This window comes from Corythoichthys intestinalis, chromosome 16, assembly GCF_030265065.1.
Source record: "Corythoichthys intestinalis isolate RoL2023-P3 chromosome 16, ASM3026506v1, whole genome shotgun sequence".
Taxonomy (NCBI): Eukaryota; Metazoa; Chordata; class Actinopteri; order Syngnathiformes; family Syngnathidae; genus Corythoichthys; species Corythoichthys intestinalis.
Window position 1 is genome coordinate 22,463,592 of NC_080410.1, and position 20,267 is coordinate 22,483,858.

Consider the following 20,267-nt stretch of genomic DNA (forward strand, 5'->3'; position numbering starts at 1 on the left):
AGGGGGCCCTGGCCTGCCCTTAAACTGTGTATGCTACAGAGTCTTCTCTGGCCAGTTCAAAGCTACAAACAAGTTAATCATTGATAAATTTAAGTACTAAACACCAGCTGCACTTCTGACAAAGAAAAACAGTTTGGTCGCATTGCTTAGCAAGAGGGATAGTGAGAGGCTATACTGTATGAGCATGAATCGGAAAAAAAGTATGCGTGTTTAAGAAATTAAAATATCACACGTCCTTGTGATGCGAATATTGCGCGTCTGCATAACACGATGACGATGTTCAAACAATATATCGTTCAGGCCTACTCTAGAAACAACATTCTCTCGCACTTCAGAAAAGGATTCACCGATTGCCATGGTTTGTGCTAATATGGGAACAGGTGCACTTCAGGGGCCATTCAAATTAGAAGGGGGACTGCCCGTAGTTGCCGTTGGGTAGTCAGAAAATGAAATGTAATACTTCAATTCCTCATAGTTACTTCAATCAAATCTTCAATGTCTTCAATCTGATTGCAAAACCAAATATTTAGCGACATTAAATGTACTCTTTCATGTATACACCTTGTAGTTTAAATGTAATAAGTAGAAAAAAAATGTAAGCGCACGGGCGCACACACAGAGAGCCAATCAGTGAAAAATGATTGAATTTGCAATTGCATAGCAGTGAAAAATGATTGAATTTGCAGTTGCATAATCTAAAACCCCCAAATGCGGGCTATAATGAAGTAAAACTCTGATTCGAATGATTAAAATCAACACCAGCATTTTATTTTTCCATCCAAAAGCATTAAAAAAAAAAAAAAAACACGACAAATGCTCAAAAACATATCGAGGCATAGAATAAAGGGCGTTTTAAGTGTAAATAAAAAGCATTTCTATAAAAAAAATAATTAAAAAAATTAAAAAAAGAGGGAAGAGGAAGACCACAAAGTGGAGTCCAAGCGTTCTTTTGCTATAAGGCCACCTCAATCCACAGGTAAAGTGTGTGTGTAACGTTTAAAAAAAAAAAAAAAAACATTCTCAAAAATAGGCGTATGTTTGAAAATAGTAGTCCACAAGAACAAAACGACAGATTTAACGTTTTTGAAAACTTCTGTCATCAACCACCTGAACAGAGAGATTGTTCACAGATGTACCTTGGTGAGTGACAACCAACCAAAAAGTAAAGACACATTTTTCCACATACAGTATAACAATTTTGATTTTAAAGCATTTAAGATTTTAAAACTCATCACACAAACATATGTAACAATAGAGTTAGAAATATTGTACATTTTGTGGAGGCGTGAGTTGAGTGGGAATGTGGCATGAGTAGTCCGTTTTTGAAAAGGCATGATAAGGACATAAGTCGAAGAAGGTTCTAAGGCTTCTCTTAAAAATGCAAATATCAATCTATTTATTGGTCACAGCATGCTCGATTCACAGTAATAAAATTAACCGAGTCATTCAAGTGTCAGTGAAGTACCTAAAATGTGGTTTCTTTTTGTCGTCACACCACAAAATACATTAAAATGCTATTTCATTGTCGGTCAATCGAAATGGATACCGCAAACTGAGGCAACTTTGTCTAAAAGGCATTTTTTTTAAAAATGTTGAAATTTACTATACTTTCTCAGACGAGCCAGCGTGTGAGCAGCAGGGGGCGCTCTGCACTGGCTGTCAAACATGCAGCATGCACGATTCATTTCAGAAAGGGGGCACCACTTCATCAAGGAATAGGTCCAGGTGCCAACAGATTAGGGAATTATATTTATCCATCCATGCCTGCCACGTACAATGACGCGCAGAAACATTAAATGCTTTCCCACTAACACCTTGCATTTAGTGACATTTTGTCATTTGTTGTCCTGTGACTTTCCTATTGTAAAATATGCAACTAGGCTTAATGAAGATTGGCACACACTAGTGGTTGGGGAGAGTAACGGAAAGGAATTTTACATGATTGTAATGGTTCAAATGACAAGTGTCACAAAGGTGGGGGGTTTCGGCAAACTCGAGGTCGGTGGAGAGTGGAGGGTATTCACGAATCACAAAAACTACAGCGCTATGTACAGAGAAATTCACTAAAGAAATGACCCAAGTGCTTGGAAATGAAATAAAACCAGTAACTTCGACATTATAGGCCGATCCAGTGGTTTAAAATAAGGCTGTTGGGATACACTCGTAGCGACCACATTTTACAAAGGTCGACACTTTAAAAAATAATGAGAATGAGCCACACACACACACACACAAGAGAAATACGATAAAACATGCGAGGTAATGTTACAGTACCCTGTTCGATCCCCCTTCAAGCGCTCCAGATTGCTGCGGTTTGTTATTCTAACATTTTTGTACAAAATCCTTGGGTCACACTGCCAATAAAGAGCCTGGGATAGTTGACCTGAGTGTGTGTGTGTAAAAGTGTGCCTGCTGACGTGATTAAATGGGTGCAAATCACTCATAATAAACAATAAGAAATAAAAGAATTGTATCGTCGAACCCCTCGCCATAGCCAAGAAGGCCTTTGGTCACAATCAACTCGTTTGGATAAACTTAATAACAACAAAAAAATGGTGTAAATTATGGCCAGTTAAAAAGAATTGTTTGGGAAAAAAAAAAGCTTGTGGGCGATCATGTCACCATTTTTTTGTTTGCTTTTATGCCGTCTTGGTAATGTTTTCCGTCTCCTTGGCGGCCCAGCGCTCTTTGTGCTGCTTGCGTCCGAAGCCCTCGTCATAGTTGCCTTTGCTCTTGAACAGCTGCTTGAAGTGAGGCTTGCAATAGAATTCACCTTGCAGGGCAGCAAAGGTTCCCAGGCTGCATGCAGAACAAGGCCAATCACGAACAGTTCGATCGAAAAGGAATACTGTGTTCTTTTATACCGGTACATTTATTTTTGGGGGATAAAACACATCCACTTGGAATTCTGAGAGCTATTGTGAATGTTTCTCATGTGTTGTACAAGGAAATATACAGTCCATTTGACTTATAAACTGACGAGTGAACTTTTTTTCTAAACACGGAACCTAAAAAGCCGTTGATGTCTATTATAGAGGAGTTTAAAAAAAAATCGATTATTACATGCAACGCGATTCGACACGTGACGATTCGATTACGATTCATAAAGGTTCAAAAACGATGATTTTCCCTCATAACTTAATGGCAGCCGCTCATAGCAGAATGAAATACAAGACACGTCTGCCGCCCAGGCACTGTTAACGGGCGCATGCACGTTATGATGGATGCTGTCGGTTACTGAGAGAGAGACTTACTCCTTTTTAAAAGACTGGAAAATAAATTAGTGTATGAGACAGGCAGGAACAAAAAGCGCGACCACACTTTTGTGCGCAAGTTATTTTTTAGAGCAAGAGGGGACGAGATAGTTCGTTGCACCTTGTCTTTCAGATGCCCAGCATTAGTTTTAAGGCATTTCAATTGAAAAATGTCCTGAGTGTGTTGCTAAGACCCGTGTGCATCTATAAGAGGTGAGTACACGAATCCTCTTGTACTGTTTAGCCTGTTTTGTTGTTGTTTTTGAGATGTTAATAGTTAGCGCCGAGCGCTGAGCTAATTAGCTAATTTGCTAACGTGCATTTCATATGCAGAACGTGTAAAACCATGATTAAGTACAGCGGTAACACTACCAACATGCAAAATAGTACAGAAATCTGTGAAAACAAAGTATATTGGTTAAAAGAAGTCTTTCTAAAGACACTGTTTCCAGAAAATGTGGAATTCATTCCACCTGTGTAAATGTTATTGTATTGTTGAGAGAACTAAGTACTCCCTTTAAAATGGTTAATGTTTTTGCACTTTCTTGTAAAAAAATAAATAAATAAAAAAGCAGCTTAAGGGCAGCTTTTTGTTGTATGGGCATATTTCCATTGTTTCTGTTGAATCAATAGAACATTTTAAATAAATAATGGACATAAATTTGTTTGGCTACTGTATTAATTAGTAATGTACGATGCATCGATAATCGCGATAACCGTGATCATAGTCGATACCGTGATCACCGTTCAATAATCGAATCGTAGCACTCTGAATCGCAATCGAATGGAATCGAATCGTGGGGTGCCTAAGATGGCACACCCCTAGTCTATTATACCTTCGTTGGAGATAAAACAGCTTAATCTTTACATTCTATTTAAATAAGTAACTAACGTATCATTGCAAACAGTACCCCACTAAAGAGTGATCACCTGAGTTTGGTGTTGCAGTGTTTGCAGCAGAAGCATGAGGAGTGGAAGACCTGGTTGTCTGCCACCAGCCGTTCCATGGGATAGACAGTCTTCTCACAGGATGTGCACACCTCCTTCTGCGTCTTGAAGCTGAAAGACTGAGCACACATAGCATACAGTCTGTTGATAAATGTATTCTTGTATGCTCCATTAGGAAGTGTACACAATGGCATTGTAAATATTATTCAATTATTAACCATTCAACAAAATAACACAATTGTTCAATGGTATTATTATGCATAAAAGTTTGTCATAAAACTTATGACAAAGCAAATTGGCCGGGACCATTTCATGATCTTCATAAGCCAAATTGTAACAGCCACAACTGACGATGGAACACTTGCAACTGTACAGTGGTAGGAAAAAGTATCTGAACCTTTTGGAATTTCTCACATTTCTGCATAAAATCATCATCAAATGTGACCTGATCTTTGTCAGATGTAAAAACAGTATCTGCTTTAACTAAAACCACACAATTATTGAGGATAGGATGCAAACAATGACAGAAGGGGGAAAATAAGTACAGTAAGTGAACCCTCTGCCTAAGGAGACTTAAAGAGCAATTGAAACCAATTTTTACCAAACAATTTAAGTCAGGTGTGTGCCCAATCACTCATGAGTGCCTTAAAGCCGCCTTGCCCACTATAAAACACACAGCTAGTAAGAAGTGTCCTGATGAGAAGCATTGTCTGATGTGCATCATGGCTCGGGCAAAAGAGCAGTCTGCAGACCTGCAACCAAGGATTGTTTATTTGTACAAAGCTGGGAAAGGATACAAATCATCTGTAAAAGTCTGGATGTTAATCAATCGACAGTCAGAGAAGTTGTCTACAAATGGATAGTTTGGCACTGTTGCTTCTCTCCTGAGGAGTGGCTGTCCGCCAAAGACGACGCCAAGAGTTCAGCGCAGAATACTCAGAGGGCGAAAAAAGAACCCTAGAGTGTCTGCTAAAGACTTCAAGAAATCACTGGCACAGTCCAATATCTGTGCACAGATCAAATATATGTAAGCCTTTGACCAGGAATGGTGTTAATGGGAGGAGTCCATGGAGGAAGCCACTGCTGTCTAAAAAAAACATTGTTGCTTGTCTAATATTTGCAAAAAAGCACTTGGACACTCCACAGAAGTTTTGACAAAATATTTTGTGGACTGCTGAAACCAAAGTTGAATTGTTTGGGAGTAACACACAACGTCATGTGTGGAGGAAAAATGGAACAGCTAACCAACATCAACACCTCATCCCCACCATGAAGCATGGTGGCGGGAGCATCATGATTTGGGGCTGTTATGCTGCCTAGGGGGCCTGGACAACTTGCAACCATTAATGGAAGAATGAATTCAAAAGTTTATCAGGATGTTTTGCAGGAAAACCTGAGGCTGTCTGTCGGACAGTTGAAGCTAAAAAGAGGATGGATGTGGCAACAAGACAGTGATCCAAAACACAGAAGTAAATCAACTTCAGACTGGTTTCAGAAGAACAAAATACACGCTCTGTGGTGGCCAAGTCAAAGTCCAGACTTGAAACCCATTGAGATGCTGTGGCACGACCTAAAGACAGTGATTCATGCTAGACATCCCAGGAATCAGACTGAACTACAGCAGTTTTTAGAGAAGAATGGGCCAAGATTAATCCTGATTGATGTGCCGGACTGATCTGCACCTACAGGAAGCGCCTGGTTGAAGGTATTGCTGCCAAAGAAGGGGCCACAAAATGTTAAATGTGATAGCTCACTACTTATCTTTCCTCGTTCTGTCATTGTTTGCATACTTTCCTCATTAAAATATGAGGACCTATTAAATGTTTGGGTGGTTTTAGCTAAAGCAGACACTGTTATTTCATCTGTGTGATTTTGAAGATCATTTCACATTTGATTGTGATTTTATGCAGAAATGTGAGAAATTCCAAAAGGTTCAGATACTTTTTCATATCATTGTAAATGGAATGCACGTAATTGACGTAGCACAATGGACATGACACAGGCAACCATGGTCATAACACATGAGGTGGATATAGTGCCAGAGTGGATGTAACAAGACACATGCAAACAATGGTAATGACCTGCACAACACAACCTTGTAAACACCAAGCATGTGACATGACAACGTGCAGGTAACATTCAAGCGTGATCTCAACACACATAACAGTGGATGTGAAAGCCCTTACAAATAACCGTGGCGGTACCCCCCCCCCCACACACACACACACACAACCACGGATTTTATACAAACACAACTCACAACTATTGATGCAGCAGGATTGTTGTTTTCATCAACGATGACGATAACGAAAATAATAAATCGAGGATCAATCTTTTTATGATGATGATGACAAGACAACAAGCTAAAAACTCGTCTGGGGAGACTCAAGACAAGACATAACGAGACGAATACCAGTTTTCGTATGACGAGAGGAGAACGAGACGAAAGTGCAACATAATTTCTGTCATATGTTCACAATGTCTGACATTTACTTATTGTACTCGTTAGTCACCCTGCATCATAGCAGCGTTTGATTGTCACTCATGTGACGTGCTGTGTCCCTCCCTGCCCACATACAGTGTTCTTCAAACTATACTTCACTCCAGGCTTGCTTGTTTTGGAACACATGGGCAGATTTGTCTTCTTATCTTAGCAAGAGAGAATATGCTGTGTTGCAGTGTTGTTAATCTTACTTTAAAAAAAGTCATTAATTAGTTACAAATAACTTCACCCAAAAAGTAATTGCGTTAGTTACTCAGTTACATGAATGTAAAAGTAATTAGTTACTTGGCAAAGTAACTGGTGATAAATTTCAGGTAAAAAATAATAATAATAAAATAAAATAAAAATAAAAAAACAGGTCACACAATGTGGAGTTTAAAGGGTTTTTGGGACAATTGGCCCTAGCACAATTCTTTACCCTAAACTTAACAAGACACAGGGGTATTGCAGATATTGCAATAACTAGATAGTAACCTTTGCTATGTGTGGAAGTGATTTAATGCTGTGAATCAACCATTAAAGTTGTTAAAATTGCTCCCGTTATTGCATTAGTTCCCTTCTGTCTACTTTCGACATGTGTAAGTTTGAAAACTGTTTCATCATTAGTAGTAGTTTCACCGTTAGTAACACCATTATATTCTAACGCCGTTATTAACAACACTGCAGTGTTGCTTTAACCTTTAAAGGTCTGTGCTGTGCTCAGTGATCATCACACTCTTAATGTATTCATAGTGTTAGCATAGAATTCGCGTTTGTGTTAGCATTAGCTTCAGCGTGGCAAGTGTCCTCTTAAAATTTACAGTCCATGGCATCCAGGACGGTGTAATTGAAATTAACGTACCCAACTATTTTCCTGCTTAATGTTTATTATGATTGGAAGAAGTGCTGCGTTTGGTGGTTTGGACATAACTTGGTAGCAATTTACATCTCGTTGTTAATAATAGTAGTAGTTGAAAAAGACCTGCTCCTTACATAGTGCTGGTATGAATTTGGTTTTGATTAAATAGTTTGTATAGATTTTTAAAACATATGCTGTCCAAATAATTGGAAAACCTTTTCGAAAACCTTAACAAAAAAAACAAAAAAAACAAAAAAAAAAGACTAAAACCTTTGAATTTTTGCAGACGAAAAAACTCTTGAGAATTCTTCGACGAAAACTGCTTTAGTATTCGTTGATAAAAACCAGACGAAGACTAACACCCATTTTGAAATGATTAAAACTCATAAGTATTTTTGTCCAAAAGATCAAGTCAAAAATTAAAAGGGCTGACAAAAACAACACTGCGCAACAGCAGATATAATTCACAGTTAAACAGATCAAAACATGGACATGACACTCTCCCAATGGCATGTTTAGTACAAGTAACAATGGCTGGGTGTAAAGACTTCTTCATGTTGTGATTTGAACTGATATTGAGGTAAAAGCTTTGATGCTGACCGAATCGGTAAGAAAAAGAAATAGACAAAGCAGGTACCAGATTTTTCTTAGATCTTCATGACCATGTGAAAATATTTAGTAGGCCAATTGGTAATTGACAAAAGACCTTAGTTTTGACTGTATCCTGTGTTGCGGAAAATATCTATATTCAATATGACAGCAAACATCAGATTTAAAAGGGCTCAGGTGCTTACTTTGGCCCCCATTTGTTGTTGATCGGGACGTGGCCCCCCAGTCATACAAGGCGAATCAAAAAGTTAAGCGCCCCTCAGTGACCAAAATGTTAATTTATTACATAATTAAAAATAATAAGTAGCGTATTATCAAAGAATATGGATGTTCCTCATGATCACAAGATTGTTTGGAGTTACTCGGAACACAGTCTTCCGAAATAACCTTGTGTCATGAGCCACATGCTCCTATACAAAGTCTGAAGAGGACATTATTTGATGACATGGAGCAGCCTGTCCTGGTACTGAAAGGCCGAGGAGCATCAAAGTGGGACAAGAGTAAATAACCGCAGGTCTTAACTTGTCTGATTAAATTGGTTTTCTTACGTAAGCTCATTTCATCCACACAGCCTTGGCTGTGAGCTGTGATGGAATACTTTATAGGAAGAACCCAATCTCAACCTCACAGTTATGTTTGTGAGTTTGTTCAATTGGGTTGTTTTATCACAAGAAGCTGCAGACACACGCATAGTTGTTTACCTTGGACCGCTGAACTGGTTTCTCCTCTGTGTTTCTGGTTTCCTGAGAAAGCATTTGAAAGATATACGTCAGTTTAAGAGCAAGGTATGTTCTCACGATGCCCTTATTACTCCTTACGAATACCTGCTCGTTCCCCTCCTGACTCCATTTGCCTTTTTGCACCCATGTGAGAGGATATACTAAGTCTGGATGCTCATGTGACACCGACAGGGGAACGTTCAGTCTAACGCTGCTGGCCTCAACCTCACAACCACAGCCATTCACGATCTAATGCATGTTACTTGAGATGCACAGATTGACATTTTTACAGAGTGAGTAAAAGTACTTAAATTTCCGTACTCGTTGAATTCCCTGTAGACCTGCTACAGAGACCTCTGAGATTGTATACATATACCCCAGGCAGAATAAAGCATGTGGTCAGTTACAAGTGTCATCTGTTTCTGCTATCTGAAAGGTTTATGTCAGGCTTGTTAAGTGGTGTTGATGTTATGGTTTCTTTAACTTTTTAAGTATCAGCAGCACTGACAATGATATTGGTGTGTCGCTAGACAAAACACATATAAACATCTAACCATGTCGACATAACACACACAAGTGTGTGAAACACAGTACCTTGTCTGTAACCTTTAATACCGTGGCTGTAAAACTCACCGAGTTGCAAATGTGAAAGCAACATACACAGACCTAATACAGTGGGGCAAATAAGTATTTAGTCAACCACTAATTGTGCAAGTTCTCCCACTTGAAAATATTAGAGAGGCATGTAATTGTCAACATGGGTAAAGCTCAACCATGAGAGACAGAATGTTGAATAAAAACCCAGAGAATTACATTGTTTGAATTTTAAAGAATTTATTTGCAAATCATGGTGGAAAATAAGTATTTGGTCAATACCAATAGTTCATCTCAATATTTTTTTATGTACCCTTTGTTGGCAATAACGGAGGCCAAACGTTTGCTGTTCACAAGCTTTTCACACACTGTTGCTGGTATTTTGGCCCATCCTCCATGCAGATCTCCTCTAGAGCAGTGATGTTTTGGGGCTGTCGTTGGGGAACACGGACTTTCAACTCCCTCCTCACCCCGTGGCGTCAAAATTATAACAAGAACGGGGAGCAAAAATGCCAGAACCACATGGGGGACCTCGAGAATGACGTACAGAGAGCTGGGACCACAATAACCAAGGCTACTATCAGTGACACAATGTGCCGCCAGGGACTCAAATCCTGCACTGCCAGACGTGTCCCCCTGCTGAAGAAAGTACAGGTCCAGGTCTGTCTGCGGTTCGCTAGAGAGCATTTGGATGATCCAGAAGAGGACTGGGAGAATGTGTTATGGTCAGATGAAACCACAATAGAACTTTTTGGTAGAAACACAGGTTCTCGTGTTTGGAGGAAAAAGAATACTGAATTGCACCATACCCACTGTGAAGCATTGGGGTGGAAACATCATGCTTTGGGGCCGTTTTTCTGCAAAGGGACCAGGACGACTGATCTGTGTAAAGGGAAGAATGAATGGGGCCACGTATCGAGAGATTTTGAGTGAAAATCTCCTTCCATCAGCAAGGGCATTGAAGATGAGACTTGGCTGGGTCTTTCAGCATGACAATGATCCCAAACACACAGCCAGGGCAACAAAGGAGTGGCTTCATAAGAAGCATTTCAAGGTCCTGGAGTGGCCTAGCCAGTCTCCAGATCTCAACCCCATAGAAAATCTGTCGAGGGAGTTGAAAAGTCTGTGTTGCCAAACGACAGCCCCCCCAAAAAAATCACTGCTCTAGAGGAGATCTGCATGGAGGAATGGCCCAAAATACCAGAAACAGTGTGTGAAAAGCTTTTGAAGAGTTACAGAAAACGTTTAGCCTCCGTCATTGCCAACAAAGGGTACATAACAAAGTATTGAGATGAACTTTTTGTATTGAACAAATACTTATTTTCCATCATGATTTGCAAATAAATTCTTTAAAAATCAAACAATGTGATTTTGTGTTTTTTCCCCCACATTCTGTCTCTCATGGTTGAGGTTTACCCATGTTGACAATTATAGGCATCTCTAATATTTTCAAGTGGGAGAATTTGCACAATTATTGGTTGACCAAATACTTATTTGCCCCACTGTATGTGACGAATTCGCAATCATGGCCTCAACAGATACATATACACAAACGGACAAGGATGTACGACCATACCCGTAAAAACACACGAATGTGGACACGACACACAGACCAGAGGACGTGATGTATTTAAGTACAGTAGTGTCTATCTGCACTTTCGAACAAAGTGCCAATGCTAAAATTCACACTAATGTTTAAAGCTGTAATGTGAAGTAAGGTTGGCCAACCATGTTTTTGAATAATATCAATGGCTAAACAGTTATAAGCATATTATCATTATTATTTTTATAGCAACCCTTCCAGATTCTTTGTTTAACCCATAGCAATGCCCTTGACAACGAAAATGCTTTTCTTCGGCAATCTTCGGAAATTACGTCACACCTAGACGCGCGAGGGAAGTCCGCCATAGAACAGTAGTGTTTGTTGCATTGCTTCTCGGTAAGATGCCACAGCGGTGTGTGGCGATGTTTTGTTCTCACTCAAACGAAAAGTTGTATGAGTGGCCAAAGGATAGCAGGGCACGTAAATGGACATCTTTCGTTCGCACGAAGTGAATGAATTTCACGCCATCATCGAGTAGTGTTCTCTGCTGCAAACACTTCCAAGATGCCTGCTTCCTTAACCGGTCTGCTTATGATCAAGGATTTGCCAAAATGTAAGTGTGATTTTTGGATAGATGACTGATGACTTTGTCAAAGCATAGCTGCCTACTGTTGTGGAATGAACAGTATAAGCTAGCGACGTTAGCCGAAAGTTAACTCGTGGCAATCTCCGATCATAGTTGTTGTTGCGTTCGCTAGGTTAAGCGTGTTTAAATTGTGCCTCATCTAGAATCGTGTCCGAAAGGGTTAATCCACTGTCAATCGGGAAACGGGTGTGGACGTGCATATAAATGGGTCGGCGTCGTGGTAATTCACGGTCACGTTGCAGTAAGAGACACACACCGCCGGTGAGTTTGTGCACATTTATTTGTATTTGTATTATGTATTTCCACCTTCATGCTTCAAGCATGGCATTGCATTTGTACGGTTCGGCGTTTCTTTCACGGTGATCGCTTGATGGCCTTCTAGTTTGTTTCGCGAGAGCCGCTGACAGGTGACAATTTAGCGTGTTGGCATTGAGTCAATCTCGCAGCGAATCAGCGAGCGCGCAGGTCACCCAGTGAATCATGGGAAATGTAGTCTCAGGACAACACTGAAGTGGTGCTTTGTAATCTGTTCGCTTGTGTGAAAAAAATACATTTCCTCACGCCATTAGACGCCACTTCCTGCCGAGAGCTGTGCCGAGCTGTGTTCTTGCTTTTCCATAAGAACTGCTCCATGTGTTAATAAAGAGACAAGGTTGTCAGCACGTTGTGTGTTCGATACATTTGTAAACAAAAAGCTCATAACAAGACACTATGCACGATCCGTTTAAGAGACGCTGGAGTAGGAGGCGAGGAGGAGATCGGCGAGAAGCAAAACTTTGCGGTCGAATGTGGCGGCAGTCCGCTATTATTTTGTTTTCTTATTGTTGCCACAATAAAGTGGAAAAAGCCATCGACGACTCATCTCCTTTTTTCCCCCCAACGTTTTTATATTATTATTTTATATGCACGAGAGCTTCCGGATCTGCCAAAATGGACATGAAGTCTGATTATTATTTTTTTTAACAATGTCATCAGATAGACAAAAACATAAAATTATGTGCAAATGCCTGCATCTTCAAATCATGAAAATAATAACAGCCTATATCTCTCCAATGTTGTAATCTCGATGGGTCTTGTATCCATTCCATGTCAGGTAGTCTAGGCACATTGTTTGCATCCTGATTAGCATCCGGCTAATACATGTTAGGTCCAACATAAAATTCCAAGCTCTTCTTCTTCCTCCAACTTGGATCTCCTCCCTTGCACTCGATCTATCGCTTATATCGCTGTTTGAAGCATTGTTTGAAGGGCTTTGTATGGCGGCCGTATGGAGCGCTGCCATCGCTGTTCTCGGTGTGACGTATCACTTCCGGGTTCGTCCCCTTTCAGGCTCGAACTTCGGAAACGCGATTATTTTGTCAAATATACAACATATAAAATATTTTTTTATGCTTTATTTGGTGGACAATGTTTAATTACTTTACTTGTGACCCTATTTGGCATGTGAAGAAATTACTTCACATTACTGCTTTAAGCTTTCTGTTGCCTCTTTCACACAGCTGATGTCTGAGCACTAGATACTACTCCCAACGCCGGAAAACAGTATGGTCGACTTCAGACCCCCATTCAGTGTCATTTCCAGAAACCACAATCACAAGCTGAAAATGACAGCTTTGACAGGTTTTAATCAAAGGGTGTATGGATTTCACTCAATTGGCAAGCGTCACCTTAACCTTTAGTGTACAACTGCATAATCTGTTAATGAACTTTGCGTCAGTCGACTCTGAGTAAGCTTAAACTGGGAAAAAGCCAGACGAGGTAAGCGTCAGGAAGAAGGATGGAGGTGTGTGCTGCAACAGTGCTAATAGGTATGGCTACTCCAGCAGTGCTAATAGGTATGGCTACTCCAGATATATTTTACCAAGATGTCCATTGTCCCGGAGTTGCACACAGAAAAGCCAAAGCTGTGGTATGGGTGAATAAAAGAGGCATCAATTCAGACAGGGCCTAAAAAAATCCAAGAGAAGATGTGGAAAGAAACCTGTAAATTAGTTCGAACTTAGTATGAAAAAGTTGAGCACAAGCAGAGCAGTCACCTAAAAGAGCTATGGATGACAATTAAATGCCTTTTTTTTTTTTTATCTGACAAAAGTGGTAGGGCAAATAAATGAGGGTTTTACACCTAATCCCAAGCACTGAGACTGCTAACAAACACTGGGATAGAAACCTAAATAGATTCTTGCCTTCAAGTCAAGTAAAAACCTGTCTTACTTAGAAGGAGCCAGCATGCAAGCTAGTGTTTCCTTATATGTACAATGCAAGGCACAGAAACACTGTAGGAAGTGGTTTCGACATGCTTCTTCCTCAGGCTATAGTCTCCGCTACGGTACTCGCTCAGCTAATAAATTAGGAGAACCCTAAAGCAGCTGATGCTGGACGCCATTGAGGAGCAAGTGAATAGAAATAAAGCAGCTTTTTGTCTCAGCAAAAACAAGGAGCACTTTCATAGGGTAGCCGGCAGTCACTTCATAAAATTCACATTACTGCTACCTACAGGCCTGGAGTAGAATATTATCTTTCAAGGATTTTTGAGACTGACAAATCCAAAACTATCCATAGAAGACAATAGAGCAACATTTATTTTTAACACCTCAGTGTGTCGTTCTAACTTTTAAAGGTAAAAAACATATTTAAAGCAGAAACTTTCCAGTCACTCAGTTGTGTAGGTACTCAAGTATTTTCTGCAGATGCCTGTACAAACATGCAAGAGCCACTGGATAGAAAGAAATGTTGCCCGTTTTTGACTCTAACATTCTATCACAGCCTCGACATGTAATGGCCCAGCCGGTCATGTGGATATACACAGAAACAACAGTGGTGCTGGTATGAAGCTAAAAAAAAACAGACAAAAAGCGAGTTAAATGTCTAGTTCCGTGCTGACTATATGTTGAGTGGTCTCGTTACTTATTCACATCTTTTCCCATTGTCCCCTTTAGTACTTAACAACCTCCTGCATGTCCCCAGAATAGTGATGCGGCATTTTTGCAGCAGCAACTTCCTGTCTGGGGAGACAGCCAAAGTTCAGATAGAACTTCAGCCAAGCGTGTAGCTCTTTTAATGTAAGATGCTATTTATAAACCAAAGAAAATAGCAATGTGAACCCACTTTCCAACTAATTAAAACAATACATCATAAACTTTGGATATAGTACCAGTGTATTGTGTTAAAACATACAACCTGCTTCTCAAAGAGTCTCAGGTTGTCACAAGCCCCAAGAACATTTCACAAGATAAACAGAATACATTTCCTAAAAGGTGTGGAATTCCTGAAAACAAGCCATAACCCATTATCTCCCGGTTAAGTTAAATGTTTGATTACACCATTATAAATTAAAACAAAACATGCAAAAAAGTATCAAAGAATAAGCTCTGCCAATTTGATTTTATATTTTGCTTGTTTTGTAATTAAAAAAAATCTTGATTATTAATTAAGATGTCTTAAAAAGTTTCAAACTTGTATTTAGCTTTCTATAGCTTGTACATACTATAGGTAAAAAGCATCTTAAATAGATTTGAATGAAAATGACTTATGTTAAATTGAAGTGAAAAGGTTTTTAAAAGTTTTACATCTGATCGTTATTACTTGAAATATTCTAAAAGGACTTGGTTTTGATTGGTATGGCCATGAAAGTCCTAAATATTTTACATTTTACATTTTGAGTGACCTATAGATGAATGCTGAAACTGAAGTGCTTATTAGGCCATAGCTGTCAAATTAAGAATTTTAATCAAAGCTTTTTAAGGCCTTTTACATGTTGTTTAGAACAGGGGTCCCCCAACGACCGGGCCGCGGACCGGTATGTGGCGCATTTGGTACCAGGCCGCGCAGAAAACAAATAATTTATTAACGACTGCATTCTGGCCGATTGACTTTGGCCTGTGCGGCTTAACAAACCAATATCCCTGTCTACTCTAGATATACTAACTACAGGATAGGAGGTCGTCATAGAAATGCATTGATTTGACTGTTACCGGTACATCTTGTTTTGTATATCTATGTGTGATTGGCCTCGATAATAACGTATGACGTAGGTCGTCGCCCATCACATTTGTTCCCGGAAATAATTAGCCCCCACACTAGAGTGACTGAAAAACAAACATCTTTTTTTTACGGGAAAAAGAGAACCTGACGAGCCAGAAGATGAGCCTACAACCTCGAAGAAAACAAAATCTATGCTACTTCCCAATCACTAAAGACCCTCAAACTGCGAAGAAGTGGATTCGTGACCCGTATGTGAATAAAGCGAGTGATTCGAGCATGTCTGTGCAACAGGAATATCAGCTTGTAGAGATCGCAAATGACGGCGACCTTAAACATACATTTGAGACAACAACTCTACCAAAGTTTTGGATTAAAGTCATTTCGAAATATCCTGACATCGCTAGGAGAGCACTGAAAACTGTGCTACAATTTCCCACATCGTATCTTTGTGAAGCGGTCTTCTCTCACTCTCCCATCTCGGGACCAACTCGTCTCAACGAAACAACCTCAGGCCTCCCACTGATGCAGCGGGTGAGTTGTTTTTTCCCTGCACTTAACACGACGGGGCTAAAAACAAATGTTATTTTATATTTGCTGTATTTTTCTGCCGCGTGTTCTGACAAATGTGGCATGCCTGTAACGTTAAAAATGACCGCGAATGCAGCGATTCCAAAGTACACACTACAAACTTTCTTTAGGAAAGGAATATTAACTTACGTTTGCCATGTTAGCTGCACACAACAACTGCACGCAGCTCTTTCTTAACGACTTCGCCGCGTTGTTAAGCATTAATTTACGCCATTTTCGTGTTGCACATGTATGTTTATGATGTAAATAGTTTTTTTTAACACCGTTGGATAACATTGAGTCCAACTGAATATAAAAGAGGGCTTTTTTTTACCGCCACAAAAGCTTTGGGAGCAAAATTTTATAAGGATGCAAAATTTGACAGAACACCGGTCCGTGAAAAAAAAAAGACCCAAATCGCAACGGTCCGTGGTGCAAAAAAGGTTGGGGACCCCTGGTTTAGAACCTTATTTTGTGGTAAAGTAATGTGAAACAGACTAATCAGCAGCTGTGAATGATTTATTTGTTCTAATATTCATATTGTGGAATAATTTGAACGACCTGTGGAATGGTCCACTTGGCCATACAAGAGCCAAAGATATCAAAAGTGGGGAAAGCGTCGTCTGTTGGGTGTTCAAGTGGCAGGCAATACCACACTTGACCAGAACTAAATTTCCCATACAGTTTATCAAAACACTCGCAGTACGATTACAGGGACACTAAAGGCAAAGAAGGGAAAATATACTGTATTTGACAGCCACGCATGATGTCAAAATCTTGTGTTCAGAGCCAGCACAAGATGTGGTCACAAGTTTTTGCTTTCACAGCAGACAGTCAATCTGCAAAACCACACAGACCACGAGGGACTTCAAACAGCACAGGTTAGCATTGTTACGCATGTACGGTCAAATTGAAGGTTTATGTCACCAAGTGAATTTTGCAGATTGTTTTTCTCAGAATCCAACGTTAAATCCAAACCATGTCGATATCATCGACGTTCCTCTCATTCATATGCTTCCAGAAAACTTCATTTGGAGGATTTCATAGTATATATTCTGATGGATTAATACTATGACTATACTTTTGACCAAATTTACATTTTATACAATTTATACCACCTACCTCTACTTTGAACGGATGGAATATTTTTTTAAACTACATTGAAGACATTTCAGGACCGTTCAAGGGCAATTTCATCAAATTTTTTGGTCCTGGGTTCAGAGGTTGGTAGTAATACGTTACATTGAGTGAAGTTTTGAGAAACATGTACTTATAAGAGTAGTTTTACTAAGCCATATCTTTGGCTTAATGCAGTTATAAAGTAGGTTATAGTCTTTTTCTTCAAAGTATAATAACAGTTCATATAGATAACGTTGTGCTGAGAAAAAAAAAAACACAATTGTTTGAGAACAAAAATCATACACCATAAGCAGTAACTCACAATGTTACTCATTATTTGAATTTTCTTTTCACCAAATACTTTTTTTTTTTTTTTTTTTTACTTGAGTACATTGTTTGTTGGCTTCTTTACTTGAGTAATTATATTTTGAAGTAACTCTTACTTGAGTATCAGTTTAGGCTACTCTACCCACCTCTGCCTGGATTTACTTTAACCTGTATGATAAAAATAAAATAAAACAACAACTGGACTCCACCTTCGAAGATGTTACAGTTCAAGGCACTTATTAAAACTGTATGATAAACACATCAGGAAATGTAATCCACTTGAGTCATTTCCAGGGGGAAATGGTCACACATCTGCAGAAGCAAAAGAAAAGTCCTTATAATGGCCCATTCTTGCTTCAATTTGGTTCAGATGGGCACACATTTTTTTTTAAGTTGCCTGTTTTGTGCAACTATAAAAGGGTAAGGGCAGAGGGTTGTGTCTGAAAAATATTGTGACAAACACTGCTTTCGTAGTGCAAAACATTTATTGCACCGGTGTGACTTAGGTTACCTACCTTTTGAGTACAACTCATGATGGAAGAAACACAGTTTTAAGTGTTGCATTATACTTTTCTTCCAGATGTTCATGATCGTTCTGGAACTTGCGGTACTAAATGCACAGCCCACCACTGACGCAAACAATACTGGATTCATTTGTGGGTTGGTTTGTACGGTAGAGGATTAGGGACAGTGAAGGGGAAAAAGCAGCAAGAAATCTGAATTTACTCTCAAAATTCTGACTTGATTCTCAGAAATCAGAATGCTGAGCTTATTCTCGGAATTCTGGGTTTATTCTCACATTTCTCACTTGAGAGTCAGAACTCTGAGAATAAACGTAGAATTCTTGAAGCACAAATTACAGAAAATAAAGTGAGAATTCTGACTTTAAAGGTTAAAGTGAAGAAAATCCTGCCAACTGTTTTTTGTTGTTTCTGTTGACTGGCCCTAATTGTCTTCCGTAGGATTGTAACACAAGAGGTGTTTGCAACTGCACGAATTGTCTATTAAAAGCCAAATTATTGGAAAGAATACCAGTTGAACCACACAACCACAATAATTAGAGTATAATTAAAATGACTGACTGTCAATCATTCCCTTGTAAGGCGATAATGCATTAGTACCCACTGTTGTGTTACTTCTGTAGTGTTATGCTGGGTGCAATGTAAAGCCTAGAATTCTACATTGTGTGGAACTGGTATTACAACACACTTGATACATAGCAAGACAAAAGGCATTTCCTTAACAGGGCGACTCATCATGTTAATGGGGAATATTGAGCATTAAGCACACAATTTGCGGTGGACAAGCACCTTTTGTGGTAGGTTTGTAATCAGTCAGCATGATAACTAACTTAATCTGTGGAAATAAAGCGGAAAACGGCGTGGTTAGGGGATTTGATCATATAAGAAAATGGTGTTTTAATTTTGTAAAATAGATGGCTAGCATTGAGCATCTCCCCCTCCCCAATCCGGACATCATCGCCTCACATCGGCCGAGCATAAAGGCAGCGTCGCGGCGGGAATGGAAACGGACGCAGCGTGCAGACCAAGCCGAGAACTCACCATCTGGGCGTCTTGAAGGGGAAACTCTTGTGTCAATTCGGCGCTTTCAGCGGCTTTTTGTTAAAGGAGATGCAGGTGAGCGATTGTGTGTCTTCCGCTCTCTGCTTTCTATACCGTGTCTTTTTTCTTGCCCCCACCAACAGGACGTCGCATGCCATTGGGTGGACTCGTCTGGTGATGCATTGAGGGTAAATCAGACAACTCAAACGTCGTACGAGGGGTATGTATAGTTTAACTCAACATGTATGGTAATCTTTCTACCAGTCGTATTTAAGATCTCGTCATACACTCTTGTTAAAACATTTATAAGGATTTTTACAACCACGTTTTGATCGCGTTTGTTCAATCGCCACCAAATTTTATGGTATCCCACTGTGACGAGTGAACATGAACGTATGAATATCCAGTCGAAACACGACAATAGTACATTAAAAAAAAATAGAATCTCGTGAATTAATTCGTTTTTTTTTTTTTTTTTGTCAGACATTGTATGACGTGAGTTTTTTTTTTTTTTTTTTTTTACATAGGTCAATTACACAATTTACCAACGTTTTATTCCTTGCAATTTCGATGATTAAAATTTACAATAATTTAACAGTTACATTATTATAAAATGAATAAAAAACAAAGTCATATAGACGCCCAATCCATTCGAACTGGGATGGCTGGCTGGCAATGAATGATTAGTTTTCAGTGCCATTGACGGCGATAGACGTCCAATCCATTTGGACAGACCAATTGGATTGGATGTCTATCTCCATCAGTGGCAACCATAGGCGGAGTTTGAATGCAAAAATAATTTGAAACTCAAAAAGATGCATTTGAAAACTATTTTTCTTTGAATTTTTAGGGGGGGTTGAAGTTTTTTTTTTTTTTTTTTATTGAAGCAACTGATTGAAGTAAAGTTGTTTTGTGTTTGGGCCACATTTTGGCTGGGACATTTGTTATTCATTGTTGTTTTATTTATTATTATTCAATCCAAAAATAAGTTGCTTCAAACAAAAAATATATATTTTCAAACGAAAAATCACTTCAATCAAAAAAAAAAAAAAAAAAA

General features: G+C 39.2%; 1 protein-coding gene across 2 annotated transcripts; it reads right to left on the reverse strand.

The window, feature by feature from the left end:
- Nucleotides 1–786: 786 nt before the first annotated feature.
- Nucleotides 787–19,373, reverse strand: limd2 (LIM domain containing 2). 2 transcript variants are annotated; one of them, XM_057817726.1, is made up of 4 exons: nt 19,211–19,373; nt 8,854–8,895; nt 4,185–4,321; nt 787–2,799 (listed from the first exon to the last, which is right to left on the reverse strand). In XM_057817726.1, exons 1-4 carry the CDS (start codon nt 19,211–19,213, stop codon nt 2,640–2,642), a joined length of 342 nt encoding a protein of 113 aa, XP_057673709.1. In that variant the 5' UTR covers nt 19,214–19,373; the 3' UTR covers nt 787–2,639. The 2 variants fall into 2 exon arrangements, with proteins under 2 accessions (XP_057673709.1, XP_057673710.1); XM_057817727.1 differs by lacking the exon at nt 8,854–8,895 and having other exon boundaries at nt 19,211–19,369.
- Between the last annotated feature and the right edge of the window lie 894 nt (nt 19,374–20,267).

Excerpts from the sequence above, each read along its gene's own strand:
- limd2 (XM_057817726.1), bottom strand. Across the intron at positions 4,322-8,853 it reads AACCAGTTCAGCGGTCCAAG|TCTTTCAGCTTCAAGACGCA; the intron begins GTAAACAACTAT and ends ATGTGTGCTCAG. Across the intron at positions 2,800-4,184 it reads CACTGCAACACCAAACTCAG|CCTGGGAACCTTTGCTGCCC; the intron begins GTGATCACTCTT and ends TTCTGCATGCAG.